At 41.3% G+C, this 27,402-nt stretch overlaps 1 protein-coding gene and 1 long non-coding RNA gene across 5 annotated transcripts in view; one reads left to right on the top strand and one right to left on the bottom strand.

Moving 5' to 3' along the window:
• The first annotated feature begins 3,212 nt into the window (after window positions 1–3,212).
• On the top strand, window positions 3,213–26,059 carry LOC141942086 (uncharacterized). 2 transcript variants are annotated; one of them, XR_012628516.1, is made up of 3 exons: window positions 3,213–3,321; window positions 24,505–24,560; window positions 25,651–26,059. It is a non-coding gene; the product is annotated as an uncharacterized LOC141942086 (long non-coding RNA). The 2 variants fall into 2 exon arrangements; XR_012628517.1 differs by lacking the exon at window positions 3,213–3,321 and adding an exon at window positions 19,123–19,196.
• Window positions 8,602–27,402, bottom strand: part of CYTL1 (cytokine like 1) — a 30,186-nt gene continuing 11,385 nt past the window's right edge. Inside the window, exons 2-5 of one of the 3 annotated variants that reach the window (XM_074865039.1) lie at window positions 11,067–11,204; window positions 10,917–10,961; window positions 9,430–9,558; window positions 8,602–9,262 (exon numbers count right to left, since the gene is read on the bottom strand). In XM_074865039.1, coding sequence (XP_074721140.1) covers window positions 9,179–9,262; window positions 9,430–9,558; window positions 10,917–10,961; window positions 11,067–11,204 — 396 coding nt within the window. In that variant the 3' untranslated portion in view covers window positions 8,602–9,178. Of the gene's footprint in view, window positions 9,263–9,429; window positions 9,559–10,916; window positions 10,962–11,066; window positions 11,304–27,402 lie in introns of those variants that run through there. The other 2 variants (XM_074865037.1, XM_074865038.1) reach the window with 2 other exon arrangements.

Raw genomic sequence — 27,402 nt, 5'->3', positions numbered from 1 at the left:
CTGGAGAAGAGGAGGCTGAGGGGAGACCTCATCGCCCTCTACAAGTCCCTGAAAGGAGGTTGCAGAGAGCTGGGGATGAGCCTCTTTAATCAAGTAATAAGTGATAGGACAAGAGGTAATGGCCTCAAGTTGCACCAGGGAAGGTTTAGACCAGATATTAGGAAGTATTCCTTTACAGAACAGGTAGTCAGGCATTGGAATGGGCTGCCCAGGGAGGTGGTGGAGTCCCCATCCCTGGAGGTGTTCAAGAGGTGGGTTGACATAGCACTTAGGGATATGGTGTAGTTGGGAACTGTCAGTGCGAGGTTAACGGTTGGACTAGATGATCTTCAAGGTCCCCTCCAACATAGATGATTCTGTGATTCTGTGAGACACTTGCATTGTACAGTCTCAGTGGTGGTGGCTACAGAATTGGCTTATAAAGACATTAATAACAAATCACTGTGCTTTTAGGGAGCCAGGATAAACAGTTTGTTAATGTTTTGCAGGATTTTAACAGGATTTTAGGAATCCAAGACTGTTATGAAGTTATTGTTTGCTGCTGAATTTTGGATGATTTTTTTTCAAAAAGCAATTTCTGAAGTATATTTTGCTGTGACCATCAGGTCTTTGCTTTTCAATGTCATGTGTCTTGTATAAGCCACTAGGAGATACATATTACAGAGAATAGACCGGCCTTTCATTGGCTTGACAAGAGCTTTAACAGGGAGGAAATATTTCTTCAAACGAGTTCTGGCATATGTAATAAGAATCTATTTTAAATTTGGACCACAAATCTAACTTTGGTCAAAAGCTTGGCAACCACAATGAAATAGTAATCTATTTGATTGCTGTGTAAAATGCTGGTTGTCAGTAAATACAAGAGCCACCCCTAGACTACATGAGGGCATGTGGATGAAGGCAGTGCTCCAAGTGCTGGAGAAGGAGCCTCAAAAGACGTATGCTTTATTTTTGTCACAGTCATCAATTTGCTGTCTGATCCTAGGCAACCTGTTTATGACACAGTGTTCATGTGTAGATCCCCAAAACTGCATTTAAATAACTAAATAATCAGTCTGATTTAGAGGCATCAATGCCTAAATTTAATAATCTCTTTCTGAGTTGTCAGAGGTATTATGAGGTGTAATTAATGTACATAAAGCACTTCATGATCTTTTCTTTACCTGTCTGCATCTTTATCCAGATTTGTATGCCATGATGATGAAAGATTCTAAGTTGAAAGTAATTACTGTATGTATGAAGAGATGACTGAGAAAGCCTAATAGCATAATTATCCTTATCAATAGATTTTCTTTAGAGGAACTCTTTGTTGTCCTCCTTTGAAGACAGTGATGATTAGAAATGGTTTTATTTGCATAATTTCTCTTCTGAATAAGACTGTTTTCTGAGGACGTAAGTGATAAAATGCCATTACTGGAGACTGGAGCAAGTCTGATGCATTTGCAGTTGATTGAAGAAAATTTTTATGGAAACTGAACCATCTTTCTTTGAACAAAGGTGTAGTATGCTCTTGCCTAGCTTTTCTTCTTTCCCATTCTCTACAGCTAAAGTGACTGAGTGATCTTTAGGATCAGCTGAAAACTTTTGACTCTGAAGGTCATGGCAAAAAGACAAAGCTTATGTCAGGTTTATCTCAGGCAACTGGATAAGCCCATTTGTTTTCACAAGTGCTGAGCAGTGAGTTGGAGGGTGCTAGAGGCGGAAGATGTGGCTCTGACCTTCTGCCTGCTCTTTGTGGCCATGGTGGAAGTTCGCTCAGCCTTGCTCCTCCTGAAGACTCTCATGCTGTGTCATTCTTCCTTCTTCATGTATGACTTCATGACATTTTCTACCTTTGATGCAGAGGATTTCAGGGACGGCATATGTACCCTGTGCTGCAATTAATTTAGCCACAGACTTTCTCCTAGTGTTCAAGGCTTGGCAAAGCTCAGGCTGCAAGCTCCTAGGACTTCTCCAGCATTATACATTCAGATACTTAATAAAAATTAGACAGTAGTGTTTAAAGGCGATAAAAGTACTGAGTGAAGAAGGGTGTTATATAAATACAACTGTCTGCCATAACCCCAGAAGTGGCTGTGGCTTAGCCCACCTCCTAACTGCACTATTCAGTCAGGGACCAGGCCCAGGTTAAAGTGTAAAGTCTGAACAAAAGATACTCATGACATGCTTTCATCTAGAACTGAGTTCGTAGGTCTTAAAAAAAAAGATTAAAAAAAAAAAAGGCTTGTTATTAAAGTTTCAGAGGAGGACACTAAAGAAAGCAATACACTTTACAGCAATTAAGACAAACAAAACTGCTTGGGGGCATAAAATGCAAATTCCCAGATGTATGGCTACTGACTGGGGTTATAAACCCAGAGACAGTTCCTATTCACAAGAAGAGAGAGGCTACGCAACAGCCTAAGTGTATTTCTTTGCTTCCTTGACCTGGCCTCTGTGTATTGATCAAGGAAAAATTTTTGATAAACAACCTGCTTTCCAAGCTCACATCTTCTGGCTGTCTAGCTGTCATAAGAAGGCAGCAACAGCCAAGCACTTATTGGACCTCAGAGAACTTACAGTGAAGAAAATAGCTTAAATTTTGCAACAGCAGAAAAAGCTTCCTCTGTATTAAACAGTGGAAAATAAACAAACAAACTTGTGATTTCTAAATAACATTTTTTCTCTTCCTAGGTAATTAGAAGTGCTTCTGTCTGACCTTGGTTTACTAAAAGTTACATTCCTGCTTCCCTTTCTCAGTAGGAATAACACCTTTCTGACTCATTTAACCAGTACTTATGGGAAAGTCATATGGAACCTGGGAGGTTTGGAGTCTGTTTCCTGGACTACTTCAGGGTTTGTGTTTTAATTCAATAATAATATGAAATGGGTTAACAATCTTGAAAACACGGCTCTTCTCCCAGAAGAACAACTGAACCGCTGTGCTCCAAAATCAGTCTTTTATTTATTTGCTCAGTGTTAGGAACATTTCCAGGTATTGAAACACCTGTCTGTACTTGAAAATCGTTGTAACAGTTCTGTGCACAGTTTTGACCTGGGGTAGATTCCGCTCTTCCAAACAAGTTTTGAATGTTGTCTGGGAGACAGCATGGAACAGAGACCATTGCCAAAAGGCAACTTAACTGCAGCCACCCTGGTTAGGAAGACAAGTGTTTAGTAGTCAGGACATGAACTGTTTCATGTCAGAGAGCAGCAGAGGAAGGCACAAAGACATTTAATATAGGGGTCTAAAAGTAACCTCAAATCCTCAGTTGTGCCATGGCTCAGTTCTGGCAGGATTCAACAGTCTGGGAGCTGTGACAATGTCCTGGGAAGGAGGAGGTATGGATCACTTTGTAAAGTCCATATGAATTTAAAAAATGTGATTCCTCATTGCACAGTCTGTTCAAAAACTGGCACTGACTCCAGTAGACTTTATATTTACTTGTACAGCAAATGGAGCAGCCATTGTATTTCAGTATCTGTTGCTTTTTTTGTTTGTTTTATCCCAAACATTTTCTTCATTATAGAGAAGTGAGGTCAATTGTACTCTAACTTTTTACATTAATCTTAAAATTTAAATAAAAAAGTGTAACAATGGCTTCAGAATCTTGGAGATTATTTTTTGTTTGTAATCTACTGTTGTCAGAACATTACTGATAGATCTTTTTTTTCTACACTACTTGACATTGATAAAGCCTCAGCTGGATATCTATATTTAACTTCTAGCACTGTGCTTCAAAATGGGTGGGAACCAAGTGGATAGAGCTAGAAGAAAGCTAACAAGAAGGGTCATGTTTTCTAGACCTCTGATCAATGAACAAAGATGGAAAGAATCGAATTTGTAGAGTAGGGAGAGAGAGACAGAAGTCTTCGAATGTACTAATGTCTGCTGCAAAGACAAAAAAGAACAATCCAATCCCTGTTTCTGTGATGAATAAAGCAGGAAGCAATGGGCTTAAATTTTGAGAGGACAAATTGAGTACCAGCTAAAACTTTGTAACAAAAGGGGGGGGGGTCTGGAATAGATTAATTTGAACTGCTGTGGGATTTCTAGATCAACTTTTTCTTAAAATCTTTCAGGCAAACTGCTATCAGGAATGACCTGGGATAGCCAGGTTAGTCTTGGGCTCAAGGGATGCAATAGGAGGTCTCAAGCTTCTTTCCTGTTCAATGGCTTCGGCTTTTTTTCCTCTGTAAGGTTTGAATATTAATGAAGTAATGTCAATATATTTCAATCTATTGCAAAACATCTTTGGAGAGATTTTTCTTCCCCCCCCCATCTGTCTGGCTTCAAAATCCTCTTATCTGTCTGAACACATCCTCTTTATGGACCTACAAACATAAAACAAGATTTCAGGGTATATATATGTATTTATCTGTCTTCAAAAGATAGATATTTTAACTGGTTTTCTGTTCATTGCTATATTATAATATTTATCTGAGGATATACATTTATCCTATGCTGAGAAAACATAGACTATGAAAAATCTTTTGATAATGAGATCATGACCTTTCTCTGGACATTGTCTCTGAATTTTGACTCAGCTGTCAGCAGCTCCCTTGCAGACTGTTTTTTTTCATTTTGGCAGGCTAACAGTAAAATCTTGGGTAGCACAGGATTCCTGGCCATAGCAAGCCTAAAAGAAAAGTGTGAATACAAAAAGTTGCACAAATAAAGTCAGTGGAGCTTGTCCATCATAATTTTCACTGGCATTGCCATACACTCCAAAAATGAGAAAATTTTAATGTGGAAAAAGGTACTGGTTAAAGTACAGTGGTTAAATTTTTGTAAGGTAACATTATTTACAAGACTTTAGCATTGTAGGAAATTTTTAGAAGATCTCCATCAGCATCCCATTAGCTCAACCCACAGATGCCACATACACACGAAAAGGCACAATGGACAAATGGGCACTACTAAATCTGGTGTTTAGACAAAGTAATCCTCCAAAGTGTACAACCTAAAAGGTCAGATTCCTCACCAATCTTGCATTACTCTTTTTTCTTTGCTTTTTTTTTTTTTTTAAAAAAAAAAGGATTTCATAAGACCATATTTAGTTTGTACCCTATTAATTAGTAACAAGTCACATGTTATCCAGTGGAACCTCTCACCTTGAATGATCTAATTATCTGTTTGAAGCCTGCCATTTTTCCTGACCTGGGGTAGTGGCCAGGAGTTAAGACATTTGCTAGCCCTCATCCCTAGCCTGGTTTCACCAAAAAACATTGTATGAGGAGTTAAGTGACCAGAGTGTCTACTTAAGAAAAACCCATGTGATTGGTCAAAAGAGATGGGAAAGGAACTGGTTCTAATAAAATCCATTATATAACTTCTTGGCAAAATTGGAAATTAATGTCTTTGAATGATTTTACAGTCAGTCCCCAACCATTCGGACTACCTTGGGATTCAATATGATAATATGGTGGAGAGTCTAGCAGTCCTAGGACTGCTCTTTAGTGAGGCTTCTTGTAGATAGAAGTCTGCAAAAGAAAATCTAGTGCTAGGATTGACTGCTCCTTCCAAGAAACCTCCTTCAACAGGCAAGAAAACAGAACAGATGCTTTGTTTTTCTACAATTCTTCCCTAATGATCGTATAAACTGAGTGCAGTTTCTTAATGATGTGCTTTTAGTAATATTCTGCAATAGCTAGGCAAGATGCCAGTTGACAAATTACAACAAATATGTCCTTCTTAATCCCTTCACATTCTCCTTTTTGGCTGGGGCCCTAACGACCATGGGCTGTTGTGTTGCAGGAATAAATGCTCAGCTACATGAATGGCTTCACTGCTCCTTATATACCTGGTATAATGGTAAATTAAAAAGTTGGTAAACTTACTATCTTACTGAAAGGGAGAAGTGGATGATTTCTTGGCAAATTACAAGTGCATTAGATCTCTTTATCAGTGTTTTTCTCCCCTGGACCATGACAGCCTGGGAAAAGATGCTGTTCTTAAAAAGGGTTCATCTAATCACAAATCTCATTAAGGCAGTCTGAGTGACAGCAGGTTACTGTGAACTGAAAGAGCATAGTCTTGCTTTCAGCACACTTTCCATTAAAAATGACATACAAGATGTGAAAAGAGTCACAGCATAAAACCATAGGGAATATGCTTGGTGTAAAAGCACACCAACGACCAAACAAATCTGATTCTGAGAATAAAATATACAGCATCTGCAAATGGAGGATAGGCTTTTAAGGTCCATTCAGGTATGTACAGTCCCCAAAGCATCTAGCTGCTTTTCTCAGCTTCTGCAGAAGTAGGATGTAACAGTTAGAACTGAGCTGTTAGTAACCATGCTAAGAGTGTATTGCAGACAGAGTGTGTCTTTGTCAGTCATGAAAAGGCTGAAGTTTCTATCTAAAGCAATACAAATAAAGTAATGACTTCTACTCTGTTTCTGGTTCCAAAGACTTCTTGCAAGATATTTTGTCCTAAAGAAATTAGGCTACGTTTTCCTCACAAATGTAATCAGCCTAAAGCAGAAGAAAGTATATTTGGAAGGTGGTTGAAAGAACAGGACCATTACAGGAGAAATCTGAATTTAGGATCATGAGTTCCATCAAAATGAACTAGGGAAGGTTTATTTACTTTGATAAAGCAGAATAAAGAGGAGTTAGAGAAGATCCATGAGAAAATCCTCACCAAATACTTCATTTCAGAAAATGTGTGTCCATGTGACAGGAAAGAATCAGGGGCAGAAGTGCCATAGTTACCTGCACAGGCTTTACCCAAGGTCCAGTTCTAGGGACAGAGTTGTGTGGACTTCTGTGGGAAAGGAAATGCATCTTACTCTGCATTTTGCTTGCCAAGACACAACACAAGCTTTACAACAGGACTGTGCTTAAAATTCATGACATCTGGAGGTGGAAAAAACAGCCAAAAATTAACAGCTTCTGCTGCCAGCTTTCAAGCATGCGTACCACCCAGTGCCTGGGTTAGCTCTGCAAACAGCATGGCCTGTGGTGACCATACCACACTTTCTTGCAAGGTACATCCATGGTTGTCTTTGTATAAAGGTATGAAAAGCAGAGGCTGTGATGTGGTTTTGGTACTTGTATGGAAGTGTATAGGCCTTGATGTTATCCCAGAACTGCTTGCTTCCCCAGGTGGTGGTTGAGTCCCTGGTTATATGGAGGAAAAACTTGAAGGTAGAGTCTGAAAGCAAATGGTTCAACTCCACCTGCATTTCTTCTTGAGCCAGGGAGCTGCCAGTGCTTACACACACCCTATGTGAGTATTGGGCTCCTTGCTAGAATGCTAATAGGTGCCCTTATTCCAGGATATGGCTGCTGTTGAAGGATCTGGCCTTGGATATGTCCAGGTGATGCAGAAAAGATGGTATTGATATCTCTAGAGTGTGTAGGATCTTGTACAGAGATTGCTGGCTTGGAGAGGAGAAGAATCCTAAAAGGCAAACTAAGCAATAGATTTTCTGGTAGTAGGACTATCCGAGCTGTTGCACATTTTTGAGTTCAGACTGGTACTACATCAGATTGCTGAGCTTGCTACTGTCTCTACCAGATGCCTGTAGAGACACCTGAGTGGAACTCCTGTGAGCTGCCTGTGAGCAGAATGGCTCATCTAGAGGATGAGTAGGGTTAGCACATGAGGACCTCACCTTCAGGAGACAAGTACAAAGTCTGACAGACACATTCCTTGAATATGCACTTAGAATTGAAACAAACTAGAAAGAAAAGCACTTGTTTACTTTCTTTCCTCTGTATCTCTCCCAGATTTTCCCACCCTTATTCAGTGGTTCTATGAGATAATCAAATTTTCTATAGCTAAAATCAGATTAGTAGTTTCTACAGGACAGGGTAATTCCAAAATAAAGAAAAAACCCTTTTTTTCCCCCTGCACATTTTTTTTCCTGTTATGATTCACTTTTCTTCATAACAGTTGTCAATCATCTTGGTTTATACCATTAGATATTCAGTGGATGACAGATGATAGAGGAGCTACGATTGTCACATAATCCCATGATTACAGAGGATGGGGTTTTTATAAAACATGGTGAGACCACTAACTAAATCACCAGGGTTGTCGGTGCTGCAGATGAACTACCAGAAAATACTGTACAGGAGAGCAAGGAACCACTTGTACAGAGGGAAGGAGCGGACTCTCTGGGATAATAGCAGCTCCTTCCAAGAACATGGGGAATATCCTTTCTATTCTTGGCACAAAAGAGCTGCTGGGTGTGAAGGACTCATGTCCTTCAGGTAATGAAGGGACCCATGACTCTGGAACTATTATCTAGAAATTTTATTAATCTCAGTAGGTCAGTATATGGGCTCTGTTTTAACAATCTGTCCAAACCTTTGATAGGCTTTCTAAGCCACTGCCTCACAACTTGCATTCTCACAACACAGAAACAGTATTTAAAAAAATCCACTAATTTTATCAAAGAAATTGTTTGCAGTACAGAAAAATTCTCTCAGTAGAAACTTACACATTGTCAAATCATGCAGACACAGCAAAGTTTGCATTGCTATGGAAACAAAGCTAAAGGTAACTTATGTTGTGAAAAGCAATTTGCAAGTGATTGTGAAAAGTAAGTTTATAAGAATGACACTTTCAGGTTGATCTTGAAAGACATGATGTAACACAAGCATCTTGGGTTAGAAAGCTGTTTTTATTTAGTTTGCCACAGAAACAGGTTACTTTCACCTCTATTCTTACAAGTCTGACATCAAAAACTATCAGCATATATATATGAGCTATACAGGTAGAGAGACATCTGCCAGCATTGAGTTACACTTCTATCAAACACTTTAAGAAAAACAAATATAGGCCCTTCCATGCCCATCTAATAAAAGAACTGCTAAGTCAGGATACAGTATTGATCACGATGTATTTTCTTTACATGAATCTAGTTATTCATAAAAGAGTAAAAAAGAATCTAGTATCTAATGTTTAAACAAAACATACTTTATACATTTGGCTAAGCTGAAATATCATACCTTGCCAAATGAAAAAATGCTCTCTAACCGTAGTTTCCCTAGCAGCTCAGTAGGTATGCAAGGCATGCAGTTCATTTCCTGCCAAGGCAGAGAAAAATGGGTAGGTCTGAGATAATATTGCTAGTGTGCTTGAAAAAGATCTTCGTTGTTAACGTTGTAGTTGACTGCGTATACATATTTTGACTCCTGGTCTCGAAAATTTCCCAGGTACAACTTTTGGGTTGACTCCCTTTTAGCTCTCAATGATGGAGGGCTCTATGGGTGGCAGAATAGGATTTTCCAGGGTGCTACAGTCATCAGTGAGGAATACCAAGTCCTGGAGGAACAAAAGAGAAGGCTAACATTTATAAGGAGGAAGGCAGAAGATAGCACAATATTGAGAAGCTCAGGCCCTGATCCAGTTTTGCTGGTCAGGGGACAGGATAGAGACAAGAGAGGTCTAAAAAGCAGAGACTATGTCCCTGTTGGTATATCTTGACCTACCCTTCTGCAGTAGGAGATCATGATGGTGTACAGGCTCCGGGCTTTTTCCTTCAGCTCACTCACTTCAAGCACTCTCTCACATCTGGGGTAGGCCACAAAATCACGGAGTTTTGCCAACACACAGTAATTCTGCAAAGCACGCAAAAGAGATATGTGTAACCCTGCACAAACACAGATTTATGTTTCTTGTCCATCACTTCCAAAATCCTTACTGCTTCTGTGAGAACCTTGAATTCCTACCTGTATGTATGTTTAATCTATGTAACCTTTAGTTAGGAAAATTCACCATCAATATTTCATAACAGAGATGTTTGGTCCAAATAAATGCTTGGAAAAGTGCATAGACACAAGTTTGGTCTGCCAGCTTATTTCTCACATCCTTTAGGAGGCAGCGGTACCAATACAATCAAATCTGCTCCTGTAGTAGGTAGTTACCTACAGAATAGGTACACTGTCTCACTTTTAAGAGAGCACCTGGTTTAGCTGGTGAAAAGATTATCAAGATCTCACAGGCATGATTCTTCTGTTCCCGTACAATAAGCAATACCATGAGCACCAGGCAAAATTCTTTTCAGAGTAATTTTTACCTCAGACTTTGCATTGTCAAAATAAAGCCAACATGGACTTCACAACATCCTTGTGAAGCAGGTAAATAAATATCTCAGCTCCTGCTTTAAAGCAAGGGAAACTGAGGCACTGGACTCATATTGCTTGGTCTTTGCAATGAATTGAGGCACTGGCAACTCTGGAATTGGGCTCTAGAGAGTCCTGAATTGCAAGACTTGATGGTGTAGTTGCCTCTGGCATAATGTGTCAGACATCTCTTGCTTTGTCTGATATTTTCTACCTTTTAGTCACTCAGTGAAGCACTAGGAGAAGAAGCTAAATATGTTGCATATCCCAGGGCAGAACACTATAACATAAACTATGTGTGCAGGAGGCTATTTTGTCTTTGCTGGGAGATGACTACTGCTCTCTTTTCTCAGTATCACACTTCCATATCCTCAGGCATACTTTTTCTTTCTGGATTCAACAAGTGGTTATTTAAAGCAGGAAAACCAGCAAGGTATTCCTGCACTTGTTTTTATTAAAACTGCAGTGCCAGAAGTCACTCATGATCTAAAACAAAGTAGATTTATTAAGTGAAGGAAGTTTATTTTGCATTTCTTCTTTTAAATTATTATTCAAAGTTTTGTTGCCCATATTTAACTTCTGAAAAGCCTCTGTTACAACAAATTAATAATGTACAAATGGTAATCACTTCAAAATATTGATTTCCTCATTTTTGAATTTTTAAACAAGAAGCTCCATAGGGATTTTAATAAGGTTCAAAATGAGATTTTTTTTTGTCACTCATCTCTCTAGTTAATTAAGCTTTTGAAAATTTGTTTCAAAGCACTCTTCTACAGTACAATCCTAAGAGTTATCCTCTCTTTTCATTAGCTATTTTTACTGCACAGCTGTAAGAAAGGAGTGTGAAAACTTACATGTATGTCCAAGTACAGCCTGGGCAGCATCTCCACACATGAGTCCTGCAGGAAAGAAGAAAGACCATTGCAATTTTGTTTTGAGAGAAATTTGTGTCAAAAAAAGCAACCTGCAGCATCTTTGCAGGAGCAGTTTTTGGGTAGACTCACCACAGCTTTGGAGGTCTGTAACTCCTTAAAGGACTCCGTGATTTCTTTGCTCAGAGACAACACCCTCGAGTAGCAAGTTGGAGGGGCTGTGTTGGCTAACAGGGCAGCAGAGAGCAGAGCAATCAGGCTCAGCAGCATCTTCATTGTGGGGAGTGTGTCCAAAGGAGGAGGAAGGGAGGAAAAAATCACCGTTAGTGGTTAGGCAGCTACTGGTAAGCATCAACGAGTAAGTTTGACAAGTCAGCCCCCAATTAAATAGTCTCCTGCATCAATGGGAAAAAAAAAAAAAGTCTGGGGGTGGTCCAAGCAGCAGCTTGCTGCTGTTTTAAATTTCCTGCCAACCTATGAGGCAGAGCTGCTAGCACTTTCCTGCCCAGAGCAGGGAAAGGAGGGAATGAGAGTAACAAAAACAAACACTAGTGGCATTTTTCATTTCCAGAAAGAAAACAACCTAGGGAGCATCTCAAGCAACAGAAATATGTGTAAGAAACAGCACAGGTTATCAAAGTGTCATAGGCCCTGATCCTGTATGTGCTTTGGCACATATGCCTCTTTCTTGATGTGGTGGGTTGATCCTGGCAGGACAGCAGGTGCTCACCAAAGCTGCTCTATCACTCCCCTCCTCAGCTGGACAGGGGAGAGAAAATATAACTAAAGGCTTGTGGGTTGAGGTAAGGACAGGGAGAGATCACTCACCAATTACCATTACAGGCAAAACAGACTCTAAGTGGGGGGGAAAAAAAAAAAAATTATTACCAATCAAATCAGAGTTGGATAATGAGAAATAAAACCAAATCTTAAAACACCTTCCTCCCACCCCTCCCTTCTGCCCCGGCTCAACTTGACTACTGATTTTTCTCTATCTCCTCCCACCCAGCAGTGCAAGGGGATGGGGAGTGTGAGTTGCAGTCAGTTCATTATACGCTGTTTCTGCTGCTCCTTCCTCCTCAGGAGGACAACTCCAATATGAGTCCTCCCCACAACCTGCAGTTCTTCACAAACTGCTCCAGCGTGGGTCCCTGCCATGGGCTGCAGTCCTTCAGGAGCAGACTGCTCCAGTGTGGGTCCCCCATGGAGTCACAAGTCCTGCCAGCAAACCTGCTCCAGTGTGGGCTCCTCTCTCTCCATGGGTCCTGCCAGGAGCCTGCTCCAGCACAGGCTTCCCACGGGGTCACAGCCTCCTTTGGGCATCCACCTGCTGTGGCGTGGTGTCCTCCCTGGGCTGCAGGTGGAGATCTGCTCCACCGTTAACCTCCATGGGCGCAGGGCAGAGCTGCCTCACCATGGGCTGCACCACGGGCTGCAGGGGAATCTCTGCTGCCTGGAGCACCTCCTCCCCCTCCTGCTTCACTGACCTGGGTGTCTGCAGAGTTGTTTCTCTCACATATACTCACTCTTCTCTTGGCTGCAGTTGCTGTTGTGCAGCAACTTTTTCCGCTTCTTAAATTTGTTACCCCAGAAGCGCTACCACCATCACTGATGGGCTCGGCCTTGGCCAGTGGTGGGTCTGTCTTGGAGCCATCTGGCATTGGCTCTATCAGACATGGGGGAAGCTTCCAGCAGCTTCTCACAGAAGCCACCCCTGTAGCCCCCCCACTACCAAAACCTTGCCATGCAAACCCAATACACTTGAGAATGTAATGTACAGCTGCGGGACTACATAGGCCGCAGATAGAGTAATCCTTTCAGGACTGGTGTCATATGTTGGCAGTATCAATCAGACTTGTGTATCATCCTTAACAGGTCTGAAAAGTTACGGTTATAAAGGAAATCTCCCAGGTCTAGTATAATTTTCTCTTTTAACCTATGCAGATGCTCACAATTTCTTAATCAAAACAATAAGGCTTGTTATGGTTACTTGGGAAGACCTGTGTATTTACACATTCGTGGTCTCAAACACAATGAATACATCTCTATATGGCTGTCATAAATGTATAAAAACTACTTTGCTGTCTGAGTTGAATTTATGAGACTGTTCTTTTATTAGATGCCAGATGGAGCTGAGAAATCCAGATGCTGGGATGCAGGCCTAAGGCTGAACATATATTGTTCTTACATGTTAATTATCCTGTAAAATGGAGGTACCCCTTCAATGAAGAACTGTTTTTTTCACAAGTTACCCCCCCCCCCCCCCTTTTCAAATTCAGATTCTAGCTAGATATTAACTGAAATAATAAAGTATCTGATGAAGTACTGCAATCCCCTGGCATTGCAGTAGACCATATCTGAAGGTGAGAGAAGGGGAAATGACTGAACACCTGTAAAAGAAAGGGGCTTCTCACCAGCTGTTTTAGAGAGAAAATCAGAGTCTTGAAATTTAGTTTTGGGGAAAAAGAAGTATTCTATATGTTGCAGAGGACTCTGACTTAAATCCACCAAAACACCTGGAGGAAACAGGGAAAAAGAGCTGCATACTACTGTCTTGTTATACATTTCTTTGGTTTCAAAAAGAACAATTGGTTTAGTAACATCATGTGCTCCTGCAGGTTAAAGTGGTAGATACCTGAAGAAGAAAGAAAAGTTGGGAGTCCTGTCTGTAGAGAATTTAGGACTGGTGTTGGTGAATGGGCTGCTGGATCTTATTTTCAGGAAAGAGAGTGCGTAGACAAGTGAATGAAGAGGCTGTAGGAAGACATGAAACCTTCTGAGATGGCCCCAGGCAGATGGATCATAGATCCAGCTACCTAGTGTATGTTCAAGGAAAGGACACTACTTACTGTAAACCTTGCTGGTAAAGAAGCAGGCTCTTGATCACCATCTCATTACTGTGAAGAATAGCTGAGGGTAGGAGTGAAATATTATCCTTCTACCTTACTCTTGTTTGGCAAGCTGCTAAAATGTAGTTGCTCTGCCTGAAGAGCAGTCTTCTGAACAGCATAAATGCTCTCCCAGTACAAGAAGTCAGCAACCCAACTGCTGCTAAGGATGGCTTCAAAATGAAGTATTTGCTTTTTTATTTTTTCTTTAAAGTGCAAGCAATATTCTCTTTCCTGGTATTTCACCTATATTAATCCATTTCAAACTACAGTTAAATACTATGGATCATGTTCTAAAAGATAGATGTCACAGTGACTATGACAAACGTGACCTCATGGCCACTCTTTGTCTGGCATGAAACACCAGCAAAACACTCTCTAAGTCCTGTGTCCTGGACATATTCAGGCATCTGAAAGCTTTTTAAAAATATCTCTCTTTAGAATGGGATAATGTTAAAAGTGCCAACACTGATTTGGAATTACATTATGAACTGAGCTATACATTGTTTGCCTAGGGCCAGAGAGGCAAGCATGTAGCTTCCTACAGCCTAACACAATACCCTGTCTCCCAAGTTGGGGTGAAAGCTGCATGCCACAGAAGCCCCATCCAGTTGTCACACCTGAGGGAGCCTGGCATAAGTGCTGAATGCCACCTATTGCAGTTACAGCCCTCAGCTCCAAGAAGCAATCCAGAGGAGGAGAAGCCCCACATTTGCATAGCACTGAGGGCTTACAATTTTTGCCCCAAAAGTGGGAGACCTGAAATTCATTTACTTCTCAGTTTCTGGTGGTGCAGGGTGTTGGGTTGGATGGCCATGTTCTGAGGTAGTGACAAAGGGAAGGGAAAGGAAAGGACTGCCACCCTCTGTTCATGTCTTTTCACTTGAAGTCTGCCTGGCCCCACACTTGCAGCCTGCATACCCGTGTCTCTTGTCCTAAGAGTGAGATTTGCTCAGCCCACACACTCGCAGAGATGCTTTGCCACTGACAGGCACAGGAAATGATCCACCCATCGAGTTTCTTCTTCAGAACAGGGAAATACAATGACTTGCTGAGTGACCAAGCTCTTCTTGGCCCAGAAAGCAAAGCAAAGGCTGGATCCACACCTCACCAAAACATTTTCAAAAATAAAAAAAAAAAGACTCTCTAGTTGTGAAGGAGCAAAATTGCTGAAGTAATTTGCTCTGAAGTTTTTGCTCAGTGGCAGTATTCCTGACTTGTGGTTTCCCTTTGATCCCATATAAACTAACTCAAGGAAAGCCACCTGTGATGGATATCTACTCAAATAGTTAAAAAAATGAGCTACCCTTAGAAATATTAGGAAAAAAGGATTTTTTTTTTTTTTCTGAAAAAAGGGGACGACTGGAATTTAATTTCCTCACCTAAATCTTCTCCTCCCTGGACCAGATTGCATGCATAGTTGACTCTGACCCAGATGGATATTTTCCAACATCTACTAGCTCATCAGCACTTCTACACATCTCAGCATGCAGAATATGCAACTCCGTTTAAAAAAGACAAATACTCTCTTCTCAGTTATTTTCTATTTGTAACTCATCAGCAAGATTATCCTTGAGCTCTGAGTACATTCAATTTATGGTCCAGATATGAGAAAATAACTTATTTTTCTCTGAGAAGCTCGTTGGGGACTTCAGGAGAACTTGTCAGTGACACCAGGCACTGGGAGTCCTTTCAGTCTAAGGCACTTGGCACAACTCTGAACCAGATACACAGTTACCAAAGTCCTTGAAACTCCAGAGTCTCTTTTCAGTGACTGTTTTGATCCACTGACTTATGCAAAGCCACTTATTAATTCTGGTGCATATCCTGCCTTGGGCAGAGGGCTTTAACACGGAGACACATTGCGAAGAACAGCTTGTGTTCTTTGCAAAGGCTAATAACATCTTAGAGGCAATATTCAGAATGGACATGGAGCTACAGGAGATGAAGGGGCAATATGGCAGGTGCACCCGCCCAGTGAAAACAGGGCTTCTTGGCTGCTGAAGTGTAGCAGCTACTGGTTACCTTTGTTCTCAGGGCTTCGTGGTAGTTGGGGCCTTTGGCCAATGAGAGCCGCTATTGACTTGAGATCAGATTTGGCCTGGGTATAAATGGAGTCCCCTGGGGGACCCATTCTGAGCTTGTCCCCTGGAGCAGCATGCTGCAGTTGAGGACTCTTCCCTTGGGTCAGGATACCCAAGGAAACTCCTTGAGGTGACTTGGGTTGGGAACTGCCCTGAGAATGTCCTCGAGGTTGAGAGCCCTCACTTGTTAGGTTGTCGTTAAACCCTGGAAAGTGGTGCTTTGTTCTGTGTTTTGGGTTGTCGTTAAACCCCAGGAAGTTTTTCTGTTCTCATCTCACGGACATTTGAACCTGTAATTGAATAGTTGTGGAGGGCTAGCTAATTATGTTGACAATAAATTTTTAATTTTTGGTGCTTGTTTGTTTATTTGAGAGCCTCCATAACAGGCAAAGATAAAAATATGTTAGAGTCAAAACTCACCTAAGGATTGCCTCTATGGAGAAGCTGCTATTTGCAGCCCTTCCAGTCTGTGGGACAATGTTCAGGCTGACATTAGAAGGGAGCACCACAGGAGTCAATCAGTACCACCATATTTGTGATGATCATCATGACATGGACATCTCCACCACAGACACATCATTACCATACTCCTCAATTCAGTGAGCATATGAGGGCTCTGAGGACTTCAGACACACACTCTCTGAGTTTTGCATCAACTCTTTAGGCTGATGGTGTCACTACAGCCCTGAGTGCTATTTATAGTGCATTTATTTACTCTTTTATAAGGAATATTTCATAGCAAAACCATGGGCTGGGAGTTAACTTAGAATCCTGTCATGACATAACTGTGTATATATTTTTTTAAAAAAAATTTTGGGCTATGTTGTCCTTTTACTTCCAAGTTACTGAAAACGCAAATAATAATATTTTTCTAAAAGTCAAAGGACTCACTATGCAGGCAAAAATTCCTCCCATGTTTGAACAGTCTACTAGGGCCTCCACCAACTTTTGACAAAAGCCCTTTCAAGTTGCTCACTTCTTAATACCAAAATCCACTTGTTCAATGAAAATGTTTATTTTAAAATAGTTAGGGGCTGCCGTGAGACACCTCATGAAACAAGCTTCTGATTATATTGAAAAATAGGAAAAGTAAAATGGTGCTTTACAGAGAAAGCCCTGTGTATTTAAGAAGTGATTCAAAGCCCCGTGACTTAGCTGGCTGTTGTGGCAAAGGTGCCACTTCTTGCTTCAGAGCAGAGCTAAAGTGCCCTGCAAGCTTCAATCTCAGATCAAGGCTTTTTGGAAACCCTGGAGTTTTGATTAAGGTCTTACCTGTTTGTTATGTTTTCTCTCTCTGTGCAACAGTGCACTTTGTCGAGCCTTTCTGTAGATATCAGCACTGAATTTTGGGATAGGGGTTGTGCAGCCTCACACATTGCCCTGGGTCTTGGGGGTGCTGATGCACAATGCTGCCAGCTGCCCTGGTACAGAAGGGAAGCTGGGTATGGCAGCACAATGTGACTGCATTTGAAGCTGGAGTAATCCACCATGTCTCCTTTTCTCTTTCATGCTATCAATAAGTCTCTGCTGGTGATCTGCACAGCTTGTCCAAGCTGTGGGCAATGGACAAGGAAGGCAGGATGTCAGGGCTGTTGCTGGGCTGGTGTTGCAATGCTGTTTCCCCATGAGAGTTCAGCAAAAGTCCTCTTTGCTTACTAAGTGGTATGGGCTTCTTTTTTCTAAACTGCCGTTGTTATTTTTAAAAATTTACATATATATTGAGGAAACAGATGTTACTGCTCAAAAGCCTGTTTTTAGATAAAATGGTTATAGAAGCAGCTAATCCATCTGGGTCCGAAAAAGAAACGAGATGTTCAGAAATCTGGAGGTCTTGCCAGCACGAACCTGGCAGTGGGCACTTTCCCTGCAGTAAAACATATGGAAATGGGGAATCCTGTGGTCCAGGACAGAGACAGGACAGCCCAGCAGGGCTGAGGAACAGGAATAATTTTCTTGTGCTGCCTTGGACCAGTGACCAAGTCGTTGACACTGGCTGTGCTTACCAGCCCTCTCTGTGGGCGGTGTGTCCAACGTGCCTTTGCAGCAGGGCAGGGGCTCAGCCAGCAGGCTCCAACATCCCCCCGGGCATATGGGGCTCAGCATGGTGGCAGTGCCCAGGCTGGCTTGATGTCTGCACGAGCGTCTGTCGCTGCAGTGCAGATGTAGCCCGGCTTGTCTGTGTCTTGGCTGCTGTCTGTGTAATGGGGATGATGGCATTTCCCACGGACTCTGTGGGAGTGCAGCCATCAACACCAGGGAGACAGGAGATTACGCAGTTTTAGCCCTGTCAGTGATACTCTTTCCAGTGACTGCAAGGCTTGTTGATTCAAGTAATGTAGGGTTTAGAGTCTTAAGCCTTCACTGCCTTGCTAAGAAAAAGGCAATTTTACCTTGGAGCAACTTGCAGACCTTCTTGGTGAAATAACAGCAGTGCTTTCAGGGCGTGGGCACAGGCAGAGCTGCCTCCTTTCCTCCAGGTAGCACACAAGTGCCTTGTCTGTGCTCCATCTGGGCTTCAAGACCACTTATGTCTGCGCGTTATCTTAAGGTATTACCATTCTTTATTAACACTGAAGTCAGGGCCTCAATAACAGGATTTTGGGGAGAGAGCCTTGTTCAGCTTTAGACTAGAGCTCAGCAGTAAAAGCAAGTCATTCATGCTTTCCTGCCCTCCCCTTGCCCTCGATCCCCCCCTCTCTCCATAGGCATATGAAAATGTGGCAGATAGTTCCAGGTCTTATCATTGCTGGTCAGCTTCCCACCCTCCCTAAATACGCTCTTGATGAAAAATGATGTCAGCCAGAAAGGAATGTATCAAAGGTGATACAAATATATGTATTAATCTATCAAATTTGTCCCCAGTACAAGCCCACTCGGGAATTCAAGGGCTGAAAAAATGCAAGGTCTGAGCTATCTGCTCTCAGAAGTTGTCCCTCCTAGGAGCTCTTGTCTATGCTGGAGATAATCTGCAAGGAGATGAGGGACTTAATTTTCTAGGATCGGTATTCCCGCACCTTTCAGAAGTATTATGTCACTAAAAGAAAATAAATGGACGAGCCTGAAAGTGCAGCTCTGTATAACAACATGGTCCTAGCCAAACAGGAATCCAAAGAGACTTCTCTGCTGAACTACAGCCTGCACAGGAGCTTTTTAGTAGCTGCTTAGCATGCTAGCAGGCTCAGTTTTCTGTTTATTCTTTTTTAGAAACCTGCAAACGTCGAAGCTTATGTTGCTGTGTATATTTCTAGATACGAACAACAATTCTTCCAGCAGGCTGGCACAACTGCAAGGTAAAATAAATTCTCATCTCAGCTGGCTGAGAAAGTAAAGTATGGGTCCATATAATACATCATGTCTCCATAGTTCTACTTTCTTTTCTATACACTGCTTTTCATGATTTATATTTAAGCATAGTGGAAGAAATCCTGCCATCACTGAAATCAATGACACAAGTCACAAACTCCTGCAAATCCACATTTGGACTCTAGATTAAAACTTGTGTTCAGCTCATTGGCCTTAAGGGTACAAAAGCCCTGAAGCCAAAGCAAGAGTAAATCAGATAGATTATTTCTTGTTTGTCACAGAGGGCATTAACTTTTGGAGTCCTGTCTGTTGGAGACAGAACACAGGTTCAAAGCCATCTTTGCCAGTGCCCTAAAGCCAAACGATGTGACAAGTACCTTGTACAGGTGTAAATACTCTTCTGTGGAACAAAACTGTATAAAATAGGGTGGAATAGTTGATAATCTGCTCTACTAGGTAAAATCCATAAGTGATGAAAAGAAGTGGAGTTTCATTCTGTTTAAGAAAATCAATAAACTTAATTTAAACTTAATTGTATTTTTGTTCTGTCAGCTTGCCTTGAAACAAAGAAAAAAAAATATCTGAGCATGTCAGAAACTGGTGTCAATAGCAGACTATGTTTCAGAAGTGTCATTTAAACCTGAATTTCATTCTTCATTTCAACTTTTTAAAATCAATTGATAAAACTAAAAAAGGAAAAAGAATCTCCTTCTGCTTCTGAATGACAGGTAATGAATTCCCAGATGACTAAGTGTCCCTGCAAGTGTGTTTTTAGTTTGTATTTGTTTAAGTCTGGTGACTAAGGAAAGAATTAGTTGAAGATACATGAAATGTAGCTGCACACATGCATGGTACACTTGATAGCTCTCTATGGTAATAAGATGGTAGCCTGCAGCAAGTTCTTGTCTATGCCGGAGGGTTGCCCTGCTGTCCCAGCAGAGCCAGAGCAGAGGCAGCATTGCCCCCATCCATCTGGCTAGGTGTAGGCAGCATTCCACAGGTAGTTTTGAGAATATCTGCAAGGACAAGGTGCCAAACGGGGCGCTCCTGCCTGCACGGCTGGTTCTCAGGCAGCTTCCTGGAGAGCGCCCAGTGGTGCATTAACCGAGCCCACCTTGGCATGGGGTGCCCAGGACAGCTGGTGGTGCCAGGGGAGGGCTTGTGTTCATGGTCACTGACTGGGGGACTTTCTCAGCAACAGTGTGTCTACTTACTTTCACGGTTTTATAAAGTTTCAGTTTACCCTTACAGTTATTCCCAAAAGGAAAGAGAAATAATGATACAAAACTGAGACAACATTAGAGCTGGGTAATGTACTGAGGAAAGCACTGGGGGATGGCACAAAGAGAAATATTTTGAGTGAAGAATCACCCCAGTTGCAGCATTACTCCTTTCATGTGTAGAACAAGCCAATGTCTTTAACGTCTATATTTTTAATGTTGGACCATTAAGCTAATTTCCATTAGAAGACTAATCAAATGAACATTTATTTTCCCCCTTTCAACTTGGCTGCAGCTTTCTTGTTTTGTTTGTTTGTTTGTTTGATGTTTTAGAAGGGTTGTGGCTGGGGAAGTGAGAACTTGGCTTGATTTAATATGTAAATGCAATTCTATCAATCTTCCCCTCCGCTAATAAGCTGCCTGGGCATTTTAAGGGCATATAGTGAAAAGGAGACTGTGACTGCTAAAGAAAAGCCACCCCCTGCTGTTTCTGTTCATATTTATTTCACAATCAGCCCATTGAAATGGTGTGATTCACACTCTGATGCTGTTGTTGTCTAGCTGGCAAAGTCACTGGTGAATTTAAAGAAGTTTCCCAAGCTGAAAAACCAGGCAAACTGCATTTGGGGCAAAAAGCAATCTTATCAGCAATGTGAGCTAGTGAGTCACTGCAGTGATCTCTCTTGCTGAGAGCTGAGGCTACCCTTGCAAATGAGAAGCTCTCTTGAAATAAGAAGCGGTCTTCAAAAACCTGTGAGAAGCGTGCTGCTTTTGAAATGTAAAGTGTCCTTCTGATATACATATACATAGAGTATACAAGAGTAAAGTCATGCTAAAGTTTGCAGAGGCAATTTAAATGTTCTTTGTTAAAACATTGTTCCTCAAATAAATAGCCCAAAAAGGGTAAAAGCATGTGTGAGTGCATAAGAGGGAAAGAGGCTGCCCAATTCGCCAGTAGTCTTGGGTAAATAACAAAGGAAAGCCCTGTCTGTTTACCTTAAATTATCCAGAGTTAATATATTCATCGTTTACCTTATAACCAAGCAGTTTACGTGAAATAATGACTTCCTGGTAACACAAAGGCACACAGCTGAAGCATTATCTTTACTATATTAATCATGATCTATCTTTATGACAAGTATTACCATACACCCTTCCACTGACAAAACAAAAGTTTAGGAGCCAGTATCAACACAGAAGATCAGAACAGCCTAAAGAAATAAATAAAGATCACTAGAGACTGGATTAATGGGAATAATTAAATTTAACAACATTATGTGTTTGGCTATGAGTTTTTACATAGAATTTGTACTGTAATGCAAGAGCTTATTATATGGAAATGATACAGGATGAAAAAAAAAATGCTAAGTTTATTACTACATCTTTTCTCATTTATCATGGGATAAATATTAGCCACTAATCAGAATTGCCATGAAAAAGGTGAATATAATGTTAGGATGTGTCAGAGGAGTTATAGCCAGCAGGGACAAGGAGATATTGACCCCGGTTTAAAAACAGGGATATGCTCATCTGGCATATTACATATACTTCTGGTCACCCATGGTTGAGGAGGATGAATTCAGACTGCATGGGGTTCAGAAAGAACAGCGAGAATATTCAGCAAATGGGAGAAATGGGACAATGTGGACATTTTTCCCTTCTACCTCCCTTTCCTTGTTGCTCCAGTTACTTTTCCAACAGTTGGGCCTTTGTCCTGCTCTCCTGACAAAGCTGGCTGTCGTCTCTGTGGCTCAGGGCACTCCAGCCCCATCACAGCCTCCCTTTTTCATAGCCCATTTTCCCATAGCTGTTACCAGGAAGTTCTGTAATAGGGGGTGGAAAAGGACATGGTCCTGTAGACAACCTCTCTATGCAGATACATCCCAGTCACTCAAAGAAGTAAAGAACTAGGCACACCAGGACTGCAGAGCCCAGGCAAGCTGGAAACTCTGTTTCTGTGCTGCCCTTTGGATTAGGCACTGCCTTGATTGCTGACCAGTAGCCATTGCTTTGACTGATATGCGAACTGAAGCTGCAGCGGCATAAGGTGATGGTCCATGGCTTTCTAGCAGAGAGCCCATAGTTGCCTGAAATAGAGGTTGGAGGCCTTGGAGTCCAGTCCACAGAAGGATGTGGTAATGCACTGACCAGAGAAGTACAGTTGTCCCACCAGACTGCAGCCTGAATCCTGCATTAAAACTGCTGTGCAAGCAGTACTGCGCAGCTACGTGGTGCTCTCAGAAAGCCTGGGTTTGCTCCTGGGGAATGTGAAAAGCACATGCACAGGCGCACAGCAGCTGCCGCGCTATGAACCATGCTCAGAACATCAACCCATTTCATTCATTAATTGTACACTAACAAAAAAGTTGGCATCAACTTTGTTCATGTCAGAAAGAGAGTTTCAATTCTTCCTATTGCATAATTTAGGTACATGTGCTTCTGTAATAAAACAATGTGCCGGGCAGAGAATGATAGCATTGTCCATACCGTTTGCTCTCTGACACCAAAGAGAAATGGAGCGAATAGAGTCAAAGAAACCGAACAACATTCAGGAAAGTATCAAAGTGATCAAAGCAGACTCTTTGATTCTGCTTTACACATACTTTTCAAAGAAGGGTTATGTTTCCAAACACAGTGCATTGGTTCTTGATGCCAAAAACCCAGCTCTGTTTAGCTTTATACTTTGATAGGAGAAGAAACAAAAAAAAATCTTTAGTGAGATGCATTTTCTAAGCCTTCCTATCAAGTGTTGAACTTGCTATAAAAAGACTAAATGTGTTTGTTGCTCTCTGAGGGTGCTGAGTCCTCATTGAGAGAGCCCCGGTGCCAGGCCTCAGTAGCCCTGTAGAGGAATCAGCATTTGCAAGCATAAGGAAAAGCTCTGAGCTGATCTTTTTGTTCATCTGTATTTAATACACCTCTTTGTTAACAGACCAAGCCTCAGGGGAAAAGAATGACTTACAAAGTGTGTGAAACATGCTTGAAGAGCAGTTTGGAAAAGGTGCCTGGTCGTAGTCCTTTTATAGATAGGAAATATTGACTATGTTCATGTATTTTCTCCCATTCTTTTTCCAATGAGATAGGCAAGGTTTCAAGGATCCTGATCTAAATACACTGGGGTAAAATATTATTTTTTGATGTTCTAATTTGACCATTAATGATGTCAAGCATGAAGCTTTTCTTATACCCTGACAGGATGTACTCGATTTCTGTCTTTGTAAAATCTGATTTTCTCTCTGTGCTGCAGCAACTGTAAAGCACAAGCTGCCCCCGGGGAGGTATTTTGTTTAGCTGTGCGGACACATTCCTCCAGGAAATATTGAAGCCAAACCACACACGCATACACACACACATATGCACACACAGGCACTGTATTGGAAGAATTCAAACCTTGAACAGAAAACAAACCAGTACTGGGTCTGGAGTCTGAACTTCAGTGAATGTTGAATTCTGTTTTTCACATTTTTCTTTGTTTTTACCAGCTGGGACTGTGGACCAATATAGTCACTTTCCAAACACTGAAGGCACTGCCCAAGGACAGCCCTGTATCCTCTGGCCATGTCAGAACTACAAAAAACATAGAAAAATTCGCATATCCAGCACTTGTTTTTCTCATGTGTGAGACAGACATGGTCAGTAGCAATTGTTGTAAGTCAGAATTTGCTGCAACGTGAACATCCAACATGTGACTATGGAAGCAGAAATCGTTTAGGACAGGATATGAGAGAAGACATAGATGTATGTTTACTCTTTTATGTATTCTTTTCTTTTTGCTCACTGAAGATAGAGCTGTGAGAAAAGTTAAGCTCTGTTTTCTTCTGGCATCCCCCTTGTCAAGAACAGGACAACAGATACAATAACATGATTAAAACTATCAGAGTCTGACCCTTGCTTAGGACGTGGCTTCTGCCCTGAAATGCAGCTACTAATAGGCCAGAGCTGCTCTTAAACTGAATGACATCCTAGTGCTTTATTTTTTTTAGTTTTATTTATTTAACACTTTTATTTATTGAACATTTATTTATTGATCTTTTTACTTATTTAACCATATTTATTTTGTGGGTTCTGACCACAGGAAGGAAAGACAACGAGGAATTGTGGACCGGATGCAGACAGCTTGGATGAGCAAACGTGAGTCCAAATCGTGAGAGATGCCTCTGCAGCCACCCCCAATGACAGGTGTCCCATCTCTGCTGCCCAAGAAAAGCCCATAAGGATCACAGCCCTTCATGCCAGTGAGCTCAAGGATTGTCTTTCTTGGTGCTCCCTCCATTACCTACTACCTCAAGGGGCATCAGACCAGAGGAAGAACCAAAAGGTGGATGGTCCTGTCTTAAGTGAACAAAGATCCTGAGAGGTGCCAGTGTTTGATGCTCGAGTGATATAGAAAAATGGCCGCGCTCAGAGATAAAAACATCTCAAGCCTTGCAATGGATTTGCAGCTTGTTTTTCTCAAAGGCACTGCTGGGTAGAGACTAAGTTTTCATAAATGTTTTGGGCAGTGTTGAATGTACCATAATTTCTTAGTTGATTCTAGTAATTAGAAAGCAGATACTTAAAAACTAGGATAAGACAAAAGTATATGAGGATATTTCTTTCTCCGTCAGATTGTTCTGCTGCTTAAGCTGACATTAAACAGTAGGTGTGACAATTATATTCTTGGAAGAAATACAAGCTAATTTTGGATTAGACTACTGATGCTGAGAGATTCTTCATATAGAACTGGTGTATAAATTGCTTGAATTTCCAGTGCAATACATGAAGGAGTTTCAGCTGTGTCAGAGACCAGCATCTGATGCTGACCTCTTTTTTTAAAGAAAGCACTGGTCAAAAGGAGAAGATGATGTTCTTTTTGGTGGGAAACCCAAGGTCCACATCTAGCAAAACTCTTAAGAGCATGTGAATTTAGGCATACTATTGAATTCAGTGAGAGCACTCTTCTACTTGAAACTGTGTGTATGCATGTGCCTGCAGCATACATGGTAAGAAAAAATGCCCAGAAAAAGTTGCGGACAAATACTTGCATGCAACTGCCTACTCAAGTGAGCTGTGTTTGACTCTATGTTGGAGTTTTTACTGTAAAATTCAGAATCATCTTTAATAAACCATGTGGCCATTGGTCCTCCTGAAGCATAGATGCCTTAGTGAATGTAATGATTTTTTACTTTTTTTGTTTAAGCATGCTTTATTTTCTTAATTCCTTTCATCTTTTGTCTCACAGCCTCCAGCAAGGGAATGAAGTCTACTGTTAATATAATTTACTGGAGGATGTTTGAAGCACAGAATAAGACTACATATGATTGTCTACTATGCTGCTGAGAGCTGGAGACTAATTTCGAGATGACATAGGTTGCTAGCACTGCTATATGGATTTCAGCTTAGGGGGCAAAGCCATAGATCAAGACTCCCACTGAGCTAGAAGCTGTGCAAACGTGTGGTGAAAAGATGATCTCCGGGTTGCAGAACTTTGCTATAACCTCTACGTACTTCTCTGTTCAACCTACTGCCATTTTTCTCCCAAGATTGTTTCCTTACATCCATTAATAACAATATATTTTCCTGTCTGTCAATTGCATGCCTTGCTTAGTATTTGTTTCATGAACTCAATAAATGAAAAATGTCTGTGTTAATATGGTGGATTCCTCACTGTTGTGTTTACTGGTATCAATGAATCATTCCCACTGGAGATAGCAGATTTAGAACATAATCAGATTTCTCTCCTTTGCAAGACACACTGTGTTCCTGAGCACTCTACCATTTCTGGTGATAACCATTCACACAAGCAGAGCACATACATGCATCTGAAAAAGTCTGTATCAGGTTTGCGTGCTGTTGCTGACAGGTTTGGGGTTTCTGTGTACATGGGATGCTCAGGCTGGCCAGCTTTTCCTCCAACAGTTCTCCTTAGAACAAATGCTGCCTTCGGAGTTTATCTGGTAACATTTAGGATGAATAGCACATTATCTGTGTCAGTAAGCAAATTCTTCCTTATCACACAGTACAGAGAAGAGAGAGCTTTCACAGCACCACGTGCAGAGCTTGGCTGTCCTGCTCCAGCTCGTGTATTCAGCTTCAGAAGGCCTCAGCTCAGTCCCTGCAGTGGGTGAGCTGTCACGTTAATGTCTATAATTCTCTAATGGAAGCTTGTTTGGCCTTGAACAGACAAGTCCAATGCTAGCCACTGGACTGTGTGTACCACATGCTTGAGTGATGTTTTCTTCTCTGTGGTGGCTTCCATCTTGATGACACTGAGGACTGAAAATGAAATATTGTGAGCTGGTGCCTTGCCAGGAGTTAAGCTGAAAAGCCTGAGGGCACAGGGAAGATGGAAAGCACAGAATGAACCGTGGGCGAGCAGTCACGCAGCAAGTTCTGCACTGATACGAATAAAGCAAGCACGAGCTATATGTTCAATGCTGCCTCAAGAAAATACATTGTCTTTTTGGCAAGAAAGTAAATGATTGCACAAAATACAGGAGGAAAACACACATTCAGACGTGTTTTAAGCATGCACAATGACACTGATTTGGAATTTATCTATTCAGTAACTGAACATACCACAGCTCTTTAGGTTCAGGTAGCATGTAAAACAAAAAATAAGAATAAATGGGTTGATTGTTTTACCAAATATTACTCAATTTTTATGATTCTGATCATTTTTCTTTCCTGTCTAATATTCAATTTTAAAAGTAGCTTTTAAAGTACCTTTAATAATTGGGTTATATCCAATGCTTTGGTAACTACACACAGGTATTGGTGAATAGAGTCTACACATCACGACATATATTGCTGGAGACTGAGTTTTCACTTGGTCAGTGTGATGTAGGGGTGTATTATGACTCCTCTGGACATATTACCTTCCAAAAAGTCCCTGTAGTACCCTTCTTAAGAAAACTAGATGCTTTCTGTTCTATTAAATTTCAGCAGTCAACTGAAACCAAACTGCTTTGAAACCAGTTAAGAAGCGTGATCA

This window comes from Strix uralensis, chromosome 4, assembly GCF_047716275.1.
Source record: "Strix uralensis isolate ZFMK-TIS-50842 chromosome 4, bStrUra1, whole genome shotgun sequence".
NCBI lineage: Eukaryota > Metazoa > Chordata > Aves > Strigiformes > Strigidae > Strix > Strix uralensis.
The sequence above is the reverse complement of the archived record's forward strand: the minus strand, read 5'-3'. Positions and strand labels throughout refer to the sequence as shown.